The sequence below is a fragment of the Python bivittatus genome, unplaced genomic scaffold, assembly GCF_059951505.1.
Source record: "Python bivittatus isolate LINGU-HERP-01145 unplaced genomic scaffold, Pbiv_v1 ctg000020_np1212, whole genome shotgun sequence".
In the NCBI taxonomy this organism is placed as follows: Eukaryota; Metazoa; Chordata; class Lepidosauria; order Squamata; family Pythonidae; genus Python; species Python bivittatus.
This window is the reverse complement of record NW_028277030.1, coordinates 130,569,164-130,590,861: the sequence shown is the minus strand read 5'-3', so window position 1 is coordinate 130,590,861 and position 21,698 is coordinate 130,569,164. Positions and strand designations below refer to the sequence as shown.

At 38.2% G+C, this 21,698-nt stretch overlaps 1 protein-coding gene across 3 annotated transcripts in view; it reads left to right on the top strand.

Moving 5' to 3' along the window:
* Nucleotides 1-19,580, top strand: part of BCL11A (BCL11 transcription factor A) — a 189,329-nt gene extending 169,749 nt beyond the window's left edge. The window contains exons 3-5 of one of the 3 annotated variants that reach the window (XM_088149637.1): nt 766-908; nt 2,329-2,493; nt 15,025-19,580. In XM_088149637.1, the coding sequence (XP_088005763.1) occupies nt 766-908; nt 2,329-2,493; nt 15,025-15,108 (392 nt within the window). In that variant the 3' untranslated portion in view covers nt 15,109-19,580. Of the gene's footprint in view, nt 1-765; nt 7,114-15,024 lie in introns of those variants that run through there. The other 2 variants (XM_007423574.4, XM_007423573.3) reach the window with 2 other exon arrangements.
* Nucleotides 19,581-21,698: the final 2,118 nt, after the last annotated feature.

The following is a 21,698-nucleotide window of genomic DNA, read 5'->3' as shown; positions in this document are numbered from 1 at the left end:
CTTTAATGAGTTGCTCCAAAATATTTCTTCCTAACCAAATCCAAAGTATTGCACAACCTACGTTATAGTGTAAAATTTACATTGAAGTAGTCTCATTAAAATTAGTAAAGTTACCTGAAAATGTAGGTGAAGTAATAGTATTTTTGTCCTTGACTTCAGTCCTAGTAGTGTTATCCTATGCAATCTTACTAAAAAGAGTCCCAGAATAAGAGACTTATGTAGGATTGTAGGCACAGTAAGCATGTTTATGCTGTTCTAGGACAGAGCTTAATCATTGATATTGATGGTTGTATTTAGTACTGCAGCAATTGATCTTTTTTAACTCTGTAAACAAAGAAGTGTATTAAGGAGATAAGTATTTAAATTCCAATTATTGTTAGATGCATGAAACCAAAGTTATGTAATTATGTAGGATATACAGAAAGCAAGCAGTGACTTTTTCTCTCATAAATGTCAGAAGAATGATTGATGGGATTTGTTGCCTTAGACAGTGGCCGTAGGCTTCAGGGGCTTTAGAACAGAATTAGACAAATCCATGTGAGAGAGACACTGTGTGGAACACACACACATACACACACACCATTTTCTGGGCAAGTATGTCACTAAATACAGGTGACTTTGAAGGTATTGTTTTGGCCACTACACATGGCAGAGTAAAACACTAGATCAATCTGACATCTCATTTAACAAAGACTAACTTCTTTTTTGATGTTAGAAATAATTTGACAATTAAAAGATTGATGCTACCATTGTGTTGTTTTGCAGGTAAAGATGAACCCAGCAGTTACACGTGTACAACATGTAAACAGCCATTCAACAGCGCCTGGTTTCTCTTGCAACATGCACAGAACACTCATGGATTAAGAATCTACTTAGAAAGTGAACATGGAAGTCCTCTGACACCGCGGGTTGGTATCCCATCAGGACTAGGTGCAGAATGCCCTTCTCAGCCACCACTCCATGGGATTCACATTGCAGACAATAATCCTTTTAATCTTCTTAGAATACCTGGGTCAGTCGCGAGAGAAGCATCAGGTCTTGGAGAAGGGCGTTTCCCTCCCACACCTCCTTTGTTTAGTCCCCCTCCAAGGCATCATTTGGATCCACATCGCATAGAACGCCTAGGTGCTGAAGAAATGGCTCTTGCAACCCATCACCCCAGTGCCTTCGACAGGGTGCTGCGACTCAACCCCATGGCCATGGAGCCTCCAGCTATGGATTTCTCCAGGCGGCTTAGGGAGTTAGCTGGAAACACCTCTAGTCCACCATTGTCACCGAACCGGCCCAGCCCTATGCAAAGGTTACTACAACCATTCCAGCCAGGCAGCAAGCCACCATTTCTGGCAACACCTCCTCTTCCTCCTCTTCAGTCTGCTCCTCCCCCTTCTCAGCCTCCTGTCAAATCCAAGTCCTGTGAATTTTGTGGGAAAACCTTTAAATTTCAGAGCAACTTAGTTGTCCACCGTAGGAGCCACACTGGAGAAAAACCCTACAAGTGCAACCTTTGTGACCATGCATGCACTCAAGCAAGCAAGCTAAAACGCCATATGAAAACACACATGCACAAATCCTCCCCAATGACTGTGAAGTCAGATGATGGCCTCTCTACAGCCAGTTCCCCAGAGCCTGGAACCAGTGACCTTGTTGGCAGTGCTAGCAGTGCCCTCAAATCTGTGGTGGCTAAGTTTAAAAGTGAGAATGATTCCAATATGATTCCAGAAAATGGGGATGAAGAAGAGGAAGAAGAGGAGGAGGAGGAGGAAGAGGAGGAAGAAGAAGAGGAGGAGGATTTGACTGAAAATGAAAGGCCAGACTACGGGTTTGGCATCAATCTAGAAGCAGCTCGGCACCATGAAAACAATTCCCGGTCTATTGAGGAGAATCGTTCTATCCCGGATGTCATGCAAGGGATGGTCCTGAGTTCCATGCAGCACTTCAGTGAGGCTTTCCATCAGGTTCTTGGTGAGAAACATAAACGAGGGCACTTATCTGAATCTGAGGTGCATAGAGATACTTGTGATGAAGACTCAGTAGCTGGTGAATCTGATCGCATCGATGATGGTGCTATTAATGGTCGGGGGTGTTCCCCTGGTGAATCTGCCTCCGGAGGTTTGTCCAAAAAGCTGCTCTTGGGTAGCCCAAGCTCCCTAAGTCCTTTTTCTAAACGCATCAAACTTGAGAAGGAGTTTGACCTTCCCACGACAGCTATGCCTAACACTGAAAATGTTTACTCCCAGTGGCTAGCTGGGTATGCTGCTTCTCGGCAGCTAAAAGATCCATTCCTCAACTTTGGAGACTCCCGACAATCGCCTTTTGCTTCCTCCTCAGAACACTCCTCTGAAAATGGAAGTTTACGCTTCTCGACGCCTCCCGGGGAGATGGATGGAGGGATATCAGGCCGCAGCGGTACAGGAAGTGGAGGGAGCACCCCGCATATTAGTGGTCCAGGCCCTGGAAGGCCTAGTTCAAAAGAGGGCAGACGCAGCGACACTTGTGAGTACTGTGGGAAAGTCTTCAAGAACTGTAGTAACCTCACTGTCCACAGGAGAAGCCACACTGGGGAAAGGCCTTATAAATGTGAGCTGTGTAACTACGCCTGCGCCCAGAGTAGCAAACTCACCAGGCACATGAAAACGCATGGTCAGGTGGGGAAGGACGTTTACAAATGTGAAATTTGTAAGATGCCTTTTAGCGTGTACAGTACCCTGGAAAAACACATGAAAAAATGGCACAGTGATCGAGTCTTGAATAATGACATAAAAACTGAATAGAGGTATATTAACTTGACCCCTTCTCCTTCCTTCCCCCAATTTACTCCTGGCCCCCTGTGTAGAGATTTTCTAGTCCCTTGTGAGTAAAATATTGGAAGCTAAGGATGATATTAAGAAAGTGCTTGTCACCAGCACACCTGTTTTCATATTCCTTTTTGTTTTGTTTTGTTTTTCCCTTTCTTTTCTGTTTTCACCATTTGAATGCATGATCTGTATTGGGGCAATACTACGCAAACTTTGAGCCTTTCTCTTGTGCAATAATTTACATGTTGTGTATGTTTATTAATTTTTTAAAGAATTAGACAGCATGTATGGTATGTTATGGCTGTTTTTTTTTTAAAAAATGTCCCCAAATTCTTTGCTGAGCAAACAGACAAAAAGATCTCACACACACACACATATAGCACCATGGCTGTTTCCAGTGATGTTCCAGGAAAAGAGAGAGAGAAAAAAAAGCAAAACAAGTATTTTTAAACAACCAACCATGCTGCATACATTCTGTAATATATCATATCCATGTTTGTGTTTTAACATATAAATGAAAATGTGCTTTGAATTAGCCCTTTATGGATAGACAGATAACACTGAAAAGGGGGAAAACATTCCTTGTTACCTTGATTTCTGTCTTTAAAAACATTGATGATATCAGTTAATTTTGGTGGGGAGATAAGTCTTTAATTGAAAAATAAGGAAATGAGCAAAAAGATAAATTTGTACTATCATTTGGTTTAAAATGGAAATCTGAGTGCCTTGAATATATTTAAGCCATGTTGGTGGCAACTCTACTTGTTCTAAACTTGTAGGTCAACTTTCGCACTGGGCAATGTAAATGAGTCCTTTAGGACCTAGCCAATAACTCTTTATTATATTTCTCACAACAGTGGCTACCTAAAAACAAAAACAAAGAAACCCAACAAATCCTAGTTAATCATCATTCGATTCCCCCCCCAATTCACCTTTAAAAAAAAGAGTAATCATAGAACTCAAATCGATTTTGCTCTAGGAGAGTTTAAAACAATCGCCATTATCCTAGAGAATGCTTCTCTGATACTCTCACTTGCACCAGTCCCTCCCCTTCCCTTTCTCTTCCCCCTCACTTCCATTTTAAAATTATTATTTTGTTGAAAAAAATAATGTGAACTGCGCAGAAGGCCTTGGAAGATGATTAAATACATGAGAGAGAAAATTCATGTTATAAAGATTTTTTTTTTAATCCTTTAGTCATCCTGGCACAAATTAAAACTTAACAACAGGAATAGAAACTATTAAGCCCAGGTCTAGTTGGTTGTCAACTTGACAATCAAATTAACAGTGCACAAGCTTGTGTATCATATATCGATCTATGATTTCCCTCTTTATGAAGAAAGGTGTATAAACAGTCTGGCAATAATATTTTACTGAAGCATAAAAATATATAGTGATTTATTAACACTGTTTGCCATTTAAAATTAAGAACAGGTTATAAGCTAATATTGATATGATGATTAACTATGAGCTATTAAGATTTGCCTTGATGTGTGACACTCTGAAAGAGAGAGAGAGAGAGAAAGAAAGAAAGAGTAGTAGTGCTCCCTAAAAGTTGTTCTTCATTTTGTTTCTTTTTAATCATATGCTATGTGCTAGTTGTGTTGACAAGGAAAAAGGATTCATTGCTTTTATGATTAAGCTAGCATCTGCCCCGCTGGAAGTTCACATAGCACTTGACTCTGCCTGTCGTGTCTGTATTGTTTCTTTTAATCAGAGGTACACAGGTTGAGTATAAAAAACTTTTAAGACTGCTCAGATAGGACAATTTAAATGCACTGTACAATTTTCCCAGTTTACAGGTCTATACTTTAAAGGGAAAAATTGCAAGATTAATGATTTTTTTTAATGAGCATGATCTCATGATGAACATATAAATAATTCTGCCAGCTTGCCGTTTTACTTGACTAATGACTGGGACGTAACATTACGGCGCTGTAAATGGGAACAGGTCCTGCAATTATATTAAAAAACAAAAATCCTGAGTGATTGGTCTTGCTCCTACAGTGCAAAGAAGTGGTTATTTTGTACAAAACTTTTAAAAATATAAATGTTATGATTTTTTTAAAAAAAATTCATTATGTTTAGGGGAAAAATGTATTTTAGGATTCATTGTCTTGGTGGTGTACAAGACCTGTTCTTCATTGAAAACCAATAGTTAAAAATCCTATGCCTTGGATATACACACAACTCTTCAGGTTGTAAAATAAATACATTGGGAAAAGGTTTAACAATATATAGTACTTAAATATAGGAAAATGCACACTCCTGTTGGTTCCTATGCTAAGAAGAGGAAAAGCAAACAAATGGAAAAGAAGAAAAACACATTTATGGTCTCTTTTTTCTGTAATTTCTAGAATGGTATTTGAATTTAATGTTCACCTAGAGTAGGCACTATAGTATTTATAATGAAGCTTGTATTTTTAACTGTTGCTTGTTTCTCTTTTTTAAAAAAAGGTATCAGTTACCTTTTTTGGTAGTGGAAAAACACATACACACAAACAAAAAACAAACAGGCTGCCACAGTATATTTTTTTTTAATTTGGCAGGATAATATAGTGCAAAATATTTGTATGTTTCAAAAGATAATAACAAGGAAAGTGTGACATTGTACAGATAAGAGGCCATATAATGGCTGTTTTGGGGGGGAGGGGGAACAAAAACCTGTTTGAATGTCGCACTAAATGAGCGTCTCTGATGGTTGTACATATCAAAGTTCTTTTGGGGTTTCTTTGTTTTTTGCTGCCATATTGTATGCAGTAATGCAAGGTGATGATGTTGGTTTGTTCTGTAGTGTGCTTTTTGGTCCCTTTTCTTCTCTTACCCTTTTACATTCCAGCATCTTAAACTTCATATGCAGTAAAAGAAAAAAAAATTAAAAAATAGAACGAAAGGAAAAAAATAAAGTTTTGCAGGCTTTTTTTTCCATTGCCAAAAAGAAAAAAAATTAAAATGGTGCTTTATATATTTAGATTCGAAAGAATTTCATATGCAAAGCATATTAAAGAAAGAGAGAGAGAGAGAGAGAGAGAGCCCCGCTGGAGTCGATACCTTTTTTGTATATGGCAATGCAAAATATTTTGTTATTATCAGCCTTTTCTATTCCTGTAATGAAAGCTGTTTGTCGTAACCTGAAATTTTATCTTTTACTATGGAAGTCACTATTTATTATTGCTTACACGCTCTGTTAAAAACAGAGGCGTCGGATTTGATCTTTGTTTTTTTGTTTTGTTTTTTTATTATTTAGATGACCAAAGGTCATTGGCAACCTGGCTTTTTATTGTATTTTTTCCTAGTCTTTGTTAAGTTCTATTGGGAAAACCACTGTCTGTGTTTTGGGAGGGAGGGTCTTTTTTTTAATTGGGCAGTTGTCTGCATTACCCTGTTCATTCACCCATTTTGTCCCTAAACTGAAAAAAATAAAAATAAAAAAATATTGCTTAAAGTACATACCATAAGCTTTGCGTATCCTCATTTGACACACACTGTAAATTTCCCTCAGTGAGAGAAACAGCTTTTAAGAGAAGCCCAATGGGTTTTCTTCATGGGGCATTTTAATGTATTACTAACCTAGAGACCCAGAAAGCTCCTTATTTATACTACAATAAAATACTTTGCCCCTGAGGAAATGTTTCTTTGGTTTTATATTGAGAGGATTTAAAAAAAAAAAATGAGGAAAACTTTATTTTCCATCTAGATGTTTTCCTTCTCTCCCTTCTGATTTTTCCTAAGAATGCTGCATAGCTAAAGACTAAAAGGTGAGCAGGTTGATGATGCTCATATTTGTCTGTGAAAGGGGCTATCCCCTTGGCCACCCCCATTCCCCTTTCTGTTTTGCACCATTGCATACAATCACTAACATGCCCAGTTACAAAATTATATGCAACCCTGTATGGCGACCCCCCATAACTCCCTCCTCTTTTGGGCCAACTTTAAAATCAACTGAAGATCCATGTGATAGATGAATTGGAAATATGTGGTCTCTGCTGTGCTATCTAGTGTAGCAAAAGCAGAAATATGTTAAGGATGTGCAAGAATGCACATTAAAACATACTGGGGTGTGCATTACAAATCCCCAAGTTTGCATCTGCTAGACTCAACAAATTGGGAAATTGCTTTATGATACCTTGTCCAGTTGGAAAAAAGACTGGAACAGGAGCTGTTCTTTTTATATAGTCTGTACAGTTGATAGGTTTTATTAATACATTGTGTATATACATTGTCTTTAAATATCTGAACTTTGGTTCTGAATATATATATATATATATGTGTGTGTGTGTGTGTGTGTGTGTATATATATATATATCTCCATCCATCCATCCTCCTGAGAGGTCTGTATATGTTGTCAAGTTTTAAGAATACTGCATGTTGCAGCATCTACTGGCTTTATTAAAAACACATACCTCTGTGATACCGTCTCTTGCTCTTCCTAGTATAATAGAATCGTGTATTTCTCATTTAAATTTTACACTGGTGAAAGTTTACATTGGTGTCAGTTCATTAGCAATTTGGTACTAGTTTCAATCCTTCTTGAGATGTTGGTTTTTAACATAACTATAACAATAATTCCTGTAAAGCTGACACTGGGGATTTTTCATGGGTTGGTTTAACACTGCCCATGCACCTATGTTCAATGAGCTTTTAAGAACCTTGAATGTCCCAGCTTAGTTGTATTTTGGTTGGAAACCACTCTGCTATCAGGCTATTCAAATAACACCAAGTGAACAACATAACATCAAAAACTGGAATTCCTCCATCCTGGGATTCTGAAGTATAAAATAGCTTGGAACTTACTGTCCCCCCCACCGCCCCCCAATTCATGCTACTTCAAGGAGCCCAACAGCATTTTCTTTTAAGATCAAGAAAGAAACCTAGAATGTAAGGGTACAGGTTTGAAATAAGTTTATACAGTATGTGTGTCTCTGTATATACATACATAGGCACAAATACATACATACACTCACACATACATACATGCACTCACACATACTGTATATATATACACACATGGCAGAGAAACACACATTTTATAGAGATACAACAGTTCATGCTGAAATTATCCATCAAAAGTCCAGCCGTATATGAACTCTTTTAGTTTGTGATACATAAGCATGGATCCAAGGCTCCATGGACTTGTGAGGTATATATAGAACCATACATTTTGCACTTTGCTGGGAAAGCAGAGTTCTTAATGTTTCCATTTTCAGAGCTTTATAGAAGTTCCCCTGACGTGGAAGAGCATGAGGGAGTTTTTATTTCTCTAGGAGACTGCATTGATGATGATGATGATTTTCACATCCCAGTGATTCCCAAGATGGGCTAATTTTGTCATCTTATGGTAGAGTAGGGCTGAGGTACAAAAGGTTTATGTAAAATTGATGGCTGCATTAGTTTTCAACTGAGGACTTTCCTACTAACAGTTTTAGCCACCATATTGAACTAGTTTCAGGAACCCATATGAACATTGTAGACATTTACTGGAACAATTATATGCAGGGCTTCAGAAGTTAAATAAGAACTAGAAAAGTTGTTGTTGCTAGTAGCAGTATAGAAAAACTAGAGTTATATTGTGTTACATCATGCTGAAACACTTGGTGTTAGTTAATGCCTCTATTGCTTCCCTTAACATGCTCAACTACCAGTTTTCTAAGGCAGGTGCTGTATATAATTTTAATTCAGTGAGTATTATACATGCATGCTAATGTGAACAATGAGGGATGGCTTAGCATGTTGTTATTATTCCATAAGCCATAGTTGATCAAACCATACTTGTCTTGCAATGTCTGAGATCTCTGCTGCCCATTCTTCTTTTTATCTCTCTCTTCAAATTCCATCTCTTCTCCAGTATTCCTTTCAATTCCCCATTTCTTAGATTTGGTTGATCTTTCTGTTCTCAAATTTAAATATACCTTGTTGCCATTTTAGGGTGGAAGGCTAAGCATTTCTAAGTTCGTGTAATCTTGTTTTTTTCCTTCACACCTTTATAGCCTGGCAGCTAAAGGTTGGGTTAGAGTGTGTCAGACAGGTAAATAAAATTGAGCTATGTTACTGATTCAAAATTTGAGCATACCTTGATTATAGAAATGGAGGAATGAATTTGAATGATGTCAACAAGAGCTACCAGTTGCCTGAGCAGTCCCTTTTATATTAGATGGCTGACTGCTTTGACATGCAGGATCTGAAAAAGAACTCTTCTAGGAAGGTGGCACTGACTGTAGCCATGAATTTTCCTATTCCTACTTTCCCTTTTCTGATCTGGCAAGCAAACATCATTAGCTCTGCTCAAAATTCTTCACAGGTACTTGTGGCATCCTAAGACACCTTAGGACTGCTAAATCATACGTAGTTACAGGGATTAATAACAAGCATAATTTCTTGATCTGTTTTCTTTATCATATATTACTTAGTTTCAACCCTTACATTAATTAAAACAGGTTCAAAGCTGTACTAACCTTTAAAAAAATAAAATGGCCCTATTCACCGCTGCTTAATGCCCTATCTTAATTGTTTTTCAAGGTCTTCCAGTGGGAAGTGATCAGTGTCAATGTTCACCAACAACCATTGGCATCCCTAATTCCTGGCCAATTTATCTGAATTTAAAGTAACTCAGCAGGTGAATGAGAACAATATCCTCATACACGTGTATCTTCCCAACCATTAAACACTGCTGTTATAGGCTGAGGGCAAAGTAAACATAATGTGACAGTCTTGATTGACATGGTAAGTTGTACTAAGTAACACAGTGTTTACTACAGGGAAGCCGATTCCCATAGCCAGGATGTTATTTAGTCTCTGACAATAATAATGGTTCTTCATCAATTATCTTCAACCCCTACAGATTTTCAGAAATGTATCCTATAGACCTCTTTTCACTTGTCTTGGCATTAATCGGGTTTGAGGAATCGTGTTTTCTCCCTGATGCTTGATTACTGAGCTTTTGGGTGACTAGCCTATCTTATTTTCCTAAATATCCAGTTTCTTGTATTTTGATTTCCTGCCCGCCACATCAATTTTGTCTTTTCTAATTGGCACTTTACATTCTAATTCCTAGAACCATTTCCACATGTCCAAAAAATAACTGTCCTTTATTTTTTCCTGCTCTTCTCATATCAAGCCAGCCAGCCCACTGGATGTTCTTTCTCACATATTTAACTTTGAATTGTTCATGAGGGCATTATACAAATGTATTTTCTATCCCTCCAACCTTCTCAAATGTCAATGCGAATATTTCTTCCCAGTTATCTTGCCATTATTTCAGATCAAGTCTATTGAATTTCCACCTATTAGGACAACTTTCAGTAGTTTTGTTTTTCCCTGACTTCTAGGATGACACATAATTCTGTCACCTCTTCACCTTCTTGACATTTTCAGACTTTATTTTTTCTGTCTTCTTTTGCAGCAGAATCTTATACATTTATCTAAGTTTGTATTTCATTCTGTATCATTAATACAGAATTAACCCAGTTCTGTGATCCAAACAACTAATTGAGATTTGACCCAAAAATGGGTGTAGAAAACACTAGGCCTTAGGTTAGTCTCCAATCTGACTGAGACATCTTTTGCAGGGGTTTTTTTTTTTTTTTTTTTTTGCCAGTATCTTTATTGCTATTTTCAGGTGTTGTCCACAAAAGTTCTTTCTAGGATCTATGTAATATGTTGAATCCTCAAGTCATGTTCCTGCAATGCCCTGTGGTAATGGTGCTTGTCCCTGCACTGATGTGTTACATCATGGATCTGATAGGTCCTATAGATCTTCCACACTATTCGCTGAAGACTGTTCAAAATCTTTTCCCCAAAAATGTTGGGAAGATGTTTTTGTGTTCCTTTGGCGTCCAGTGCAATTTGCCTTTAATCCTGCAGACCAGACAGACTTTTAGAAACTTGGGGGTAAACAACAAAGGAGAAAATTATGGAGAAGTAAGGAAGAATTCAAAATGGGGAGTCATTGCATGTGATTTCTTTTATGGAGTTAAGCCCTCTGCTAGCTTAACTGTCCTGATGGTGCTAAGGAGGGCCTGATGAATTTGAAACATTGATGGCAGAATACTGACCAGACCAGAAACTTTCAGATGACTGGAGAACCAGTGGATCAGACCGTTAAATGAAAACATCGATATGATGACCTGCTTACTGTTTTAGCCTTGCAAAGGAGTTTACAAATGTATCTAGATCCCTCGCTTATATTTTCCTCTATTATTTATTTATTTGTAGCTCACTGAGAGCCTGAAGAAAAGAGGCTGGAGACTAATGATGCTGCAATTTACCCATGCTTGGTGGATTAGTCTCTTAGTAGACTGTATGAAAGCCATAGGGAATGTATGTGAGTGGCTGTTTGCAAGTCTCTTAACCCTGGCTTTACAAAATAGGTAGGTGATATTGTGTGCAATCCTGACATGGGAAAATAGGCCTCTACTGCAACACAAGGTTAATGCAAGAGTAACATCCTGTTTTCTTCCACCACATACATAAGGTATTATGTCAGTTGAGCCTCCATGCAGATTTTTTTTAATGTAGAGATTAACTTTGCATAATTTCCTCACTTTATGAGGGAGAAGTGTTGGTCAGGTTTCAGCATGGAACACCTACCTCAGACTTTACCATAGAATCATGTATTCAGCTCCACCTCAAAAAGAAAATAATCTGAATGCTAGCAAATAGCTAAACTCTAAATGGCAATGTTGTTTGAAGACTTCAGTACTAATTGGTTCACTTACTATTTTTAGTCTATTAGTATTAAACATTCCGAAATGCATATCCTGTTGTACTGGGTTTTATGAATGTCTGTAAAGATTTTAGAAATCTTTTCATTGCTCATCTGCTATGAAACAGCCATTATTTCAGTTTCCATTATCTTGAACATTGCACATGTACAGAATGTGATATAGGAAAGTGTCAAACTGTATGTCTTGTCTTCATTTCTGGGGCTAATTTATGTATGTACAACATATGCTTTAAAACTATCTGGAAATATATGACGCCTTGAAATAAATGATCAGACATATTTTCTTCAAATAGGAGAACTAGCTTGGACCACCTGAGAATATAGGCAGATCTGAAATATCCTGAAAGTTCAATTATATCATCCAAATTTGCTCTACAACTTTACTATGACTATAATAATTTTCTGAGCCAACGCTATTATGGTCACATCTCAATGATACCTGCTTTTGTATCATTGAGATTGTATAGGACAGTTGATGTTGAGAGAGTATAATTCTTGAAGGATGCTTAGTAAAACCATTAAGTTCAGAATCCAGACCTCCCAAGAGAGTTAATTGGTATAGGTTCTCATCTCATCCACCCCACACTAACATAGCCACATGGAGCAAGATATTTTCCTCCTCCTCCACTATCTGCTGCGTCATTTAATAAAATAAATCTTATCAAAGGTTTTCCCACAAACAAAGGCTTCCTTAAACCCAGAAATCCAAGGGCCTTTCAGACTTCTCATCTTAACAACATGTCTCCCCTTCTTGTGTTTTAGCTTGCACGGGTATAGACAACCCAGGGCCATGTAGCAACTTAGTCACACCTGGCAAATTCACAATGTACCTAAGGTTAAAGAACCTGCTGTTTTCATACAGAATATGTAGGTACGGCAGGTGACAACACCTAGCGTCCTTGGCTGATTCAAGGTAAAAATAAGTAGAGGCAGACCTAGTTAGTACTTAAATGAGAAATCACTGGGAAATCCCAGGACTGTAGGCTGTTGTGAGAAGTAAAAAAATTCTAGAAGGTGATAGCAAATAACTTTCCTACCGTTGCCAGGAGAACTGCATGAATATCTTTGTAGTTAGTAGGAGCCAAATGCAATTTGAAGGAGCCTTTACCGTTCTTAGTATATGAATAGAACCCAGTGTTGTTGCCCTTTCAGTTTGAATATATGACATGAGATTTTAACGCGAAACAGAACCCTCATTCTAAAGTAAAATAACACCATTTGTTTCTTCAAGTCATCTATTCCCATTGCTTAGGTTGTGAGCCCTTGTGGGATAGGATACTAATATGTGCACACCTGAATAATAACTATAAACTGCTGAAACATCTGAATGTGATTAAAATGAAGATTTTATTTATTTTCAATCATACTTGTTATGCCATACATTTGTGTATATAGCAATCTGAAAAGATGGTTATTGTGGTAGTCATCTGCTGAAGAGTTGTGAATTACTTTCATGATGTGGAGAGTTATGTCTGTTGGGGACAATAAGGCAATAGTGGAAAACAACAGCAAGGTACTACCTAAAGGTAGAGTGAGACACCTGGGATCCTTCAAATGTTCTGCAAGTCTCAGCTTCCCTCATCTTTAGCTGTGTTGGCTGGAATTGTGAGAATTTTAGTTCAGCAATATCTAGAGACCCACAGATTCCCTTTAAGCTTTAAAGACTTAACAATCCATATTTGGCATGGGATTTTGTACTGTAACTTTGCTTCCCATGTATAAGCTGCATGGAAGTAAGACTACTTTTTCAAGGTCTTACAGCATTGTTTATGTAACTAGAAAAGATAGGGAAGCTGATCTACAGGAACTAAGCAGAGTAATAAAAGTCTTTAGATGGCAATGCATTGTGGCCTGAAAGCCAAAGTAAAAAAATAGCCATATGAAATGTGACATTTTTCTAGCCACATGATGAATTAATGGTGTTATAAAAGCCTATTGAGGCCACTTACTATTTGTTAGATTTCTGAAAGAGAGATCTAATAGTAGCCATAGTGCATTCTTAAGTTGTGCCAATGCTCCATACAAGCTTGACTGGCAGGCTTAAGAAACCTTTTGATATTTATTTCTGGTGAAAAAAAAAATCTAAATAATGAACGATGTGGTTCGAGTGGGTGGAACATATAACATTGTCACTTGTGAACATTTCAAAGCCAGTGAACCTCAGAAAGGCAAGCCATTTCTCATGAAATCTGTTTGTCACAAACTTTTTGCAGTTTTCAAATGAAAGAAGACCCTGAAAAGGATTTTATGCTACAGTCCAGATTCCCACTGAAATATTCCAGTTGGGCTATATCACTTCAGGCTGCAGAGTAGCAGTCATGCTTGTGTGATCCTCTGAACAGATACACAAAATGCACATTAATGCTTCCATAACATCACTGCTGAACTAGTTTTTTTCTGTGCAGAGATGATGATGATGATGATGATGATGATGATAAAATTCTATTGTCAACCCTCAGAACAAGATCACTGAAATTACATGCTAGAAATGATCTTGAAGAGGCTCTTAAAATCAGAAGTGGCTTGTCTTTCTTTATCAGATATACTGAAAATTTTGATGTATTTGATCAGGATCCTGTGTAATGGACACTAAAACATTGCTGTGACTGACTTCAGGATATGAAAATGTATCATAAGAAGACTGGTTTTCTAATTAAGGAACTGTCTGCTATGTGTTTTTTAATAAGGGAAGCAGCACACATGGTCTACTGTGTGTTTCCAGTGCAGTTCCTCATATCTTCCAGCATTATGAGTGGAGAACATCCCATGCTTCCAACACATAACCAAGTATCCATCTCAGTGCAATCAGTCGGATGATCTTAATGGACAAAGCATCAGAGCACAACAATGCCGTTGGATAAGACCAATCTAGTGGGTGGGGGGAACAGAAAGAGCTTCTTCAACATTTACAAGAACCATAATATGGACGGAATTCTCCAAATCTGGATTCTACATCCACAGCTTCTACCAAAGTCAGCAAAGTTTGAAGGGCAGAAACGTGTTAGTCCATGTTTCACATCATGGGAGCTGCTGATGGGCTTGGATGTCAGCATTTCTCAAGAAAAAAATGTATTGGTTTTATGACAATTTGTGTTGTCATGAGATTATGCTATGTGTTAGGGTAGACTTAAAAGCCCTGATCCAGCAGAGGAGATCCATGTGTGAATGCAGGCTTCTTTGTGTTGAATCCGTGTGCATTCACCACAAAATGCACTCTGGCCCATAAAAGTGGTTGGATGTGTCTCTTTATATGATTGGGCAATGAGCATTCCCATACATGACCATTTGTAGTTGTGAGTGACTAGATGCATGTGCTGGATTGGGGCACTGCATTTTTCTGCTTAGGTAATATAGGAAATTGTTATCTTGGGAGGTGCAAGTGATCCAGTAAAGTATTCTATTGCCTAGTGTGTTGCATCCTCTTAATTGTAAACACGAATGCTTTGACTTTCGGTCCATATTACACCTTTCTTTTTTCCCTCCTCTGTCCCCATTTTTTTTTTCTAGGTTGGCGTAGCGCCCAGGGAACTCCCGATGTGTGGCAAATTCCGGATGGAAGCTCAAGGACGCTTAAATTCTGAGAGAATTTGAAACGCAATGGGGATGTGCGCCACGTATGTGACATCCAAGTGGGGTTTGCTGTTTGGTTAGTTTTGTGATGCTATCTGGCTGAACAGCATCAAAAGGCCCCTCTGCTGCCTGTCCAAAAGACTTTCTATTTATATATTTTTAACAAAATAGCAAAACCACATCATTGGGGAAAAAATCCTTCATCAAGGGCTTTCTTATATATATCTATATTCCTTTTATTTGACAATCTTGTATGCCATTTAGTTTCCAGAATGGCAATGGGAAAGCCACCTAAAAATATTGATAGAGTGATCCAATAAACAAGGAGTTATCAAAAGCTTTTACTCAGGCACATCTACATTTCTCCTTTATGATGTCTAAAGCCTGAAAGAACACACATTTTAAAATTCTTTAAAGTTCGGGAAGGCTTTTTCCCTGGACCTTTGAGCTTCTACATGATTCACAGAGGAGAGAGCAGTTGAGTTGGGGTGGGCACCCTATGGGTTGCATGTGACTCCTGAGTCCATTTTTTGCAATTCCCAGAGTCCGTCAAGTTCATACAACCAATATTTGGTGGAAAACTACCGAATAAATACCATGAAAGCCAGCTGAGTGACTTTGGGCTAGTCACTCTTTCTCAGCCCAACTCATCTCATAGGGTTGTTGTGGGGAAAATAGGAGGAGGAAGGAGTATTAGGTATGTTTGTCGCCTTGAGTTATTTATAAAAATAAGAAAGGCAGGATAAAAGCATCTAAAAAAAAAAAGGAACGATGGTGCCAATTCTCAATGAGAAATACATACAAATAGGTGTATTAATTTCTGATGGATTTAATGCACTGATAAAAAATTATCCTTTCCAACCCCTCCCACCAATAGAAAATCTTTCCCTCTCTGGTGACGCTATTATGTTACTGCATTATCCACTGCAGTCCATAGCAACCATGGACCCTGGCCATGGAAAAGTTGCAAGACTTGGACTGGACAGATTAATTTTATGATGGTCTGGTTCAGTATAAAATAACTTCTTTGACTTTACTTAACACAGCATAAAGAGATATTATCTCTCTTTTTAAATTAAATACTGAATATTTCAAGGCCAATTTTAGGAGTGTCTGATAGGAACTTTTTATCCACTCTGTTTAGCCCCTATTCTCCACTAATGGAGAATGGCAGAAGGGAGAGCACAATAAACAGGAAGTCTTGTGGCAACATTTAACATAGAGAGCCAGTGCTTGCAATGACATGATGGTGTGCCAGCTGATGTCACACACAGAACAACTGCTCCCACTGATTTCTGCTGGTTCATTTTGTGCATACTAGTGGCCAAAAGTCAATGTAATAGTGCAACTTGTCTTCCCTCACTAGTAGAACTGGAATACTATTATTTAGCCCTTTGAAAGTTTGAATCAAGTGCCTGTTATTTAATTATGATCAAACATCATGAAGTCCAATCACAGAAGTGACCATCTTCTTTTCACAGAACACTTCGCAGTGTTTCTTAAGGGAACATTGATATTGTAACTCCCTCTAGAGAGCTTTTCCTTCTCCCAGTGAAGCCCCATATCTTTGCCTTTCCCATAAGATATGTGCTGTAAGTTCTTTGAACAAGAAGAGGTTTAAAGGGAAGCAGAAAACTGACAAAAGCAGCCACTGCAATGGCACAGGACATGAGTATCTGGGGGTCTGAAGTACCATGGGAGCCTTACTTTTTCTTGTGGGGAGTGGGTTCTTTGTGTCAAATGGCATGGGAAGACAACTGGGTGTCCTCTAAATATTTCTGATTACAATCCCCACAGCCCTTTGCTATTGACCATAATGGAAAGGGCTGATGGGAAGTCCCAAAACATTTGGAAGAACCAATATGCCTACCCTTGTTGAAAAATTAATAGATGTATAGAAATAAAATGGGCTTGAAATCATAGAATTTGAAGGGAGGCTTCTAAGCAACTAATTCACCTCCCCTGTGATGCAAGAAATTGAGAGGTAATGTAACTCCTGCAGATGATTTCTCCCACCTCTATCTGGAGGCCTCCAGTGGAGGAGAACCACCAACTTTCCAGGTTCTTGGTTCCGTTATCAGAGTGCCCTTGTAGACAAGTTTCTTCTAGTGTAGAACTGAAATCTGCCATCCTCCATGATAAGCCTGTTAAATCCATGCCTTGGCCATCATGGAATTATACCTTTTCTATCTTCTGTTGATAGTCCTTAGGCTTTGAATTCCAAGGATTTGAAATTAAACTGATCCAGATCATTGATCCATCAAGTTTGGTATCATCTGCTATGCTGACTGGCAGCATCTCTTCGGCATTTCAGAGAGAAGTCTTTCCTAGCCCTATCTGGAGATATTTTTTTTAACATGCAGAACACTGTTCTATCACTAAACCTCCCAAATTAGCTACTCCAAAATTAGTGTGTTTCTATTTGTTCTTGGTTGTAGCCAGTTGGAACATGATTACTCCCTGCCTAGGACCTACAAAGAATCTGCATTGGGTACAGGAGGAAGAAGTATGGAATTTTGTGTCCCCAAATCTCAGTCTTTCTGCAATCTTTTTCACAGTGAGAGGGCAACTCCCCTTTCAAAGGACAAGTAAAGCTGAGTCATTCCTACTGGGTTTTTTTTCTGCATCTTATTTTACAAAGCATATTTAGCTAAATTAATTTGGGAAAGGACAGTCAAATGACGGTTCTGACAGATGATGGGATAGCACATGGTATCTAGGGATGGACACATAACTCTCTTTTCATCTCAGAAAACCTCTAGGACTTTCTGTGCTTTCCCTGCACCTGGTTCCAAACACACAACATTTCTCTTGATCTAAATAGGGATTTAGGTCCAAACAGATTTATAGCAATCCATGCCATTGCTAAATGTGTGGGTGCTTTTAAAAAAGTAAATAGGCAGGAAAAAGACTTTAATCCATTGCTTTTGCCATTCTCTGATTTGAAGAAGGCCATTGGCAGCTATTCCTTACATTAGGAGGGAGGTTCCCATTGGTAACAAAGGGGAGTTCCCTCTCGATGCAAATAGTAGCACCAGGGGATGTCTATTCATGTGCTATTCAGCCTTGTGCTGATTCAAACTTCTGACATCTAAAATGTCAGATTGATTGGATTCAAACTTTTGAATCAATCTGGAAAATCAATTTGATTCAATTGCTGTGGTGATTGAGTTTCAAAATTAAATTTATAGAATCATCTTCAAGTTGAATCTCTGGATAGAGTATTTGCACAGCTCCAATAACTATGTTTTGGGAGCCAGTTATGTTGGTTGGTATTCTAGTGGACCTCAACATAATTGCCTACAACATAGCCCCAAGCTTTTCTATACTTAAAAAAAATACAGTAGCCAACTGCATGAAAAAGACTGACTGTAGTTCCAAAAAATTCTGGTCAGGGAGGGAGGGAAATTGTCTAAAAAACATCTGGTGCAAATATTGCCCTCTTTGAAAGTGAGTTTTTGAGCCCATACACTGCTTTTTGGACTACAGCCTGTTTAACATGTCTACTGAAATTAGTGGAAAACTTGCAGAGAGAATGGAGACAAAATTTTAACAGACCTCCAGCAGAAGACCTATAAGCCAGGAGCAATATACCAGTGTTCAGAATACATGAACATAGAGAATGCTGGGAACATGTACTTTGGCCCCCCACCACCATCAGCCTCCACTTTACCATGTGTATCTGAGAGATCTGAAATGGATGTGTTATGTATTCAGTTGAACATGTTTACAGTGTCTGCATGATCAGGAACCTTCTTTATCAGAATTTCTGCTGGTGCAGAGTTTTATAATTAAGTTCAGCAAATGTGCTACATTTCCATTTCAGATCTTCCAGATAAATAAGGGGATGTCACAGGCAGAGAGAATGGGGCTGCAGTGTGTTTCTTGTTATCATCCATGCTTGTAAGTTTTGAATGTCAGAGGAGGGCTTGGGACATGCACTGGATTTATGTACGCCCTCCCTCCAAAATTTGTATATGCATGGGTTGCTGAGCCAGGTTTGTGAATGTAACTGATCGTTGCCCCAGTTGGGGGAGATAAAGGAGTCTGGTTGGTTTATACTGAGCCAGCCCATTGATTTATGTTGATTATTGTCAATGCTATGCTAAGTGGCTGTGTTTCTCCTCCAGAGGTCCAATCTGCTGATCCTTTTAACTGGAAGTACCAAGAATTGAACTATGGGCCACGTGGCTAGCATAAACATAGTTTTTTTTTTAAAATCTACTTTACCAAATTAAACCAGAAACAACCTATATTTTCACAACCGACAATTTACAGTTATAGATGGCATATGTTTCCAGAAGTACTGAAAATCATTATTACAATTCCATATTCTAATCATCACATTGATATTTATTCTTGCCTAATTCTGTGTGGGATTCCCAACTGTCTAATTTATTATTTGTGTGCAACTGAGTGATGTTTATTGTGATGTATTGCTTTTCTGTTGCTTAAGTATGTATTTTTGGGGAAAATGGGGTGGGTGGGCTACTTTGGAAAAATAAGAAACAAAAAAAAATTGAGAGGTGTTTGTGTCAGACTGTGATTGTACAACTGTGTTCTTTGGGGAAAAACAAGTGACAAAGTTAATAATATACTTCTTAGAGTTCCTCTCTATTTTAACAAGGGAGCTAAAACTATTCAAGGAAAACACTAAAGTAACAAAAAGTTTTTGCTAAGATAAGAAACACTAGTTTAGACACACTCATATGGAAATATGATTATATTGGTAATCTAAAACCTTGGGGGTAGGATGGATGAATGAAAGGAAATAGTCACATTATTGTTGTGAGCCTGAGGGAAGCTGGACAACATGGAAGGAAAGGTGCGGAAAATGAAACTGTTGGGTGTTGGAATGGCCTACAGATTATTTTAACTGATGCCAATTGACCTACATGTTCTGGACCATATCGTTGTAGCTGGAGAGATACTGTGCCACCCAAAGTTGCTTCTAAATATTTGGAATAAGCCAAGCCATGTGCTCCGTAGTGGGCAACTCCCCTGTCCTGATTTAGTGGCCCATTTGCCTTAAGTAAGGTTTTTAATCACAGCCTTAGAAATGAATTGAATCCTCACTTAGGGGTATGATGTGGGCGACACTTCCTTCCCACATAGACCACTACATTAGCAAAAATGAAGGTGGGTAGAATCACATGGGAAGGAATACACCAAGTCTGCTTCCAGATCCAGTATCTCATACAGGCATGCTTTTTCCCCCACATTACCTTTACCTACATACCATAACTTGAGCAATGTGGAATGAAGCTATAGTTGATGATACAACTCTAATCCAAGTCAATTCTGAATTTAGAAAAATTCTCGAGAAATTTAATGAGACACATCAGTCTTACATCATGTATCAAGGCATGGTTAAGCTCATAAAGTTAAAAAAGAGTGGGAAAATAATATGACCAGTTACACTGAAAATTATTGGAAGATTTTGTTTTCATTAGAAAATCAGTTTGGCTCACAATCGCCCAAACAAGAAAAAATACAGTAAATATGCAGAAAGAAAGAAAGAAAGAAAGAAAGAAAGAAAGAAAGAAAGAAAGAAAGAAAGAAAGAAAGAAAGAAAGAGAAAGAGAAAGAAAGAGAGAGAGAGAGAAAAGAAAGAAAGAGAGAAAAGAAAGAAAAAGAAAATAGAAATATGTTAACATTGACAAGATCTTATTTCAAGTCAAGTTCTCAAGTCATAATGTTTTCCCCTTTTTTAACAGCAATCACGTCTTGTTGCATCTTTGGTCCTAAATATCGAACTTATTTCCCCAAAATTAGTCTCTTTCCAACATGGTTCAGAAAGATTTTAAAAAAATAAATTGGCAGCCCCCCCCCCCAATACCACTGAATTTGTTTGATTAAATTACCTTGGTTCTAGAATTCTTGTCTCTACATGCAGTAACTGAGTCTCTTAGCAATAAAATACAGCAAAGGTTAACCTGTTTGTGACACCTTCCTTTTCCCCGACCTTAAAAATTACATTGATTAAGACATCACAAGCTGTTGGCGGGTTGATATAATTTTTACAGGATGCTAATAAAACAGAGCGGACCACTCATTAAAGCACACTAATTTCAGTTGCTCACAAGGAATTGGCACATCCTTGCCGGAATCTCTGAACAGGAACTTGAAAGATAAACACACAACCACAGTGCCTTTTTATGCCAGCTTCACATTAGATCCTGTGGGACGATCCAAATACCCAACAAGAAGTCTTGAGGCCTGATGGCTGGAATATTTAGTTCTAAAGGTGTTGGAGTAACTATTAACATCACAGAAAGCTGAATTGAAATGGGTTCCTTCCTTGGCTTTTAATATTATTCTGCTTAATACGCCATTTATTCAGCACTCATGGATCATAAAGTGAGTCCTTGCTGTGTTTTTAACCACTCAGCATGCTAGAATTTTATGGCAGAGTGTCAGATCCAAAGTTCCCACTAAAGCAGAGGCTTTTTTCCTCTGTGAGGAAGGAAAAGTGAAACCCCTTCTCTTGAGGGATGTTTTGCAGCCTCAGAAATAAAGATTGATACTGCCTTTCTCACTTGTCATTCAACTGGACAAGATCCATACCTTTGGCCCTAGCTACAAGTTTGTGCCATCATCCCTCCAATTTG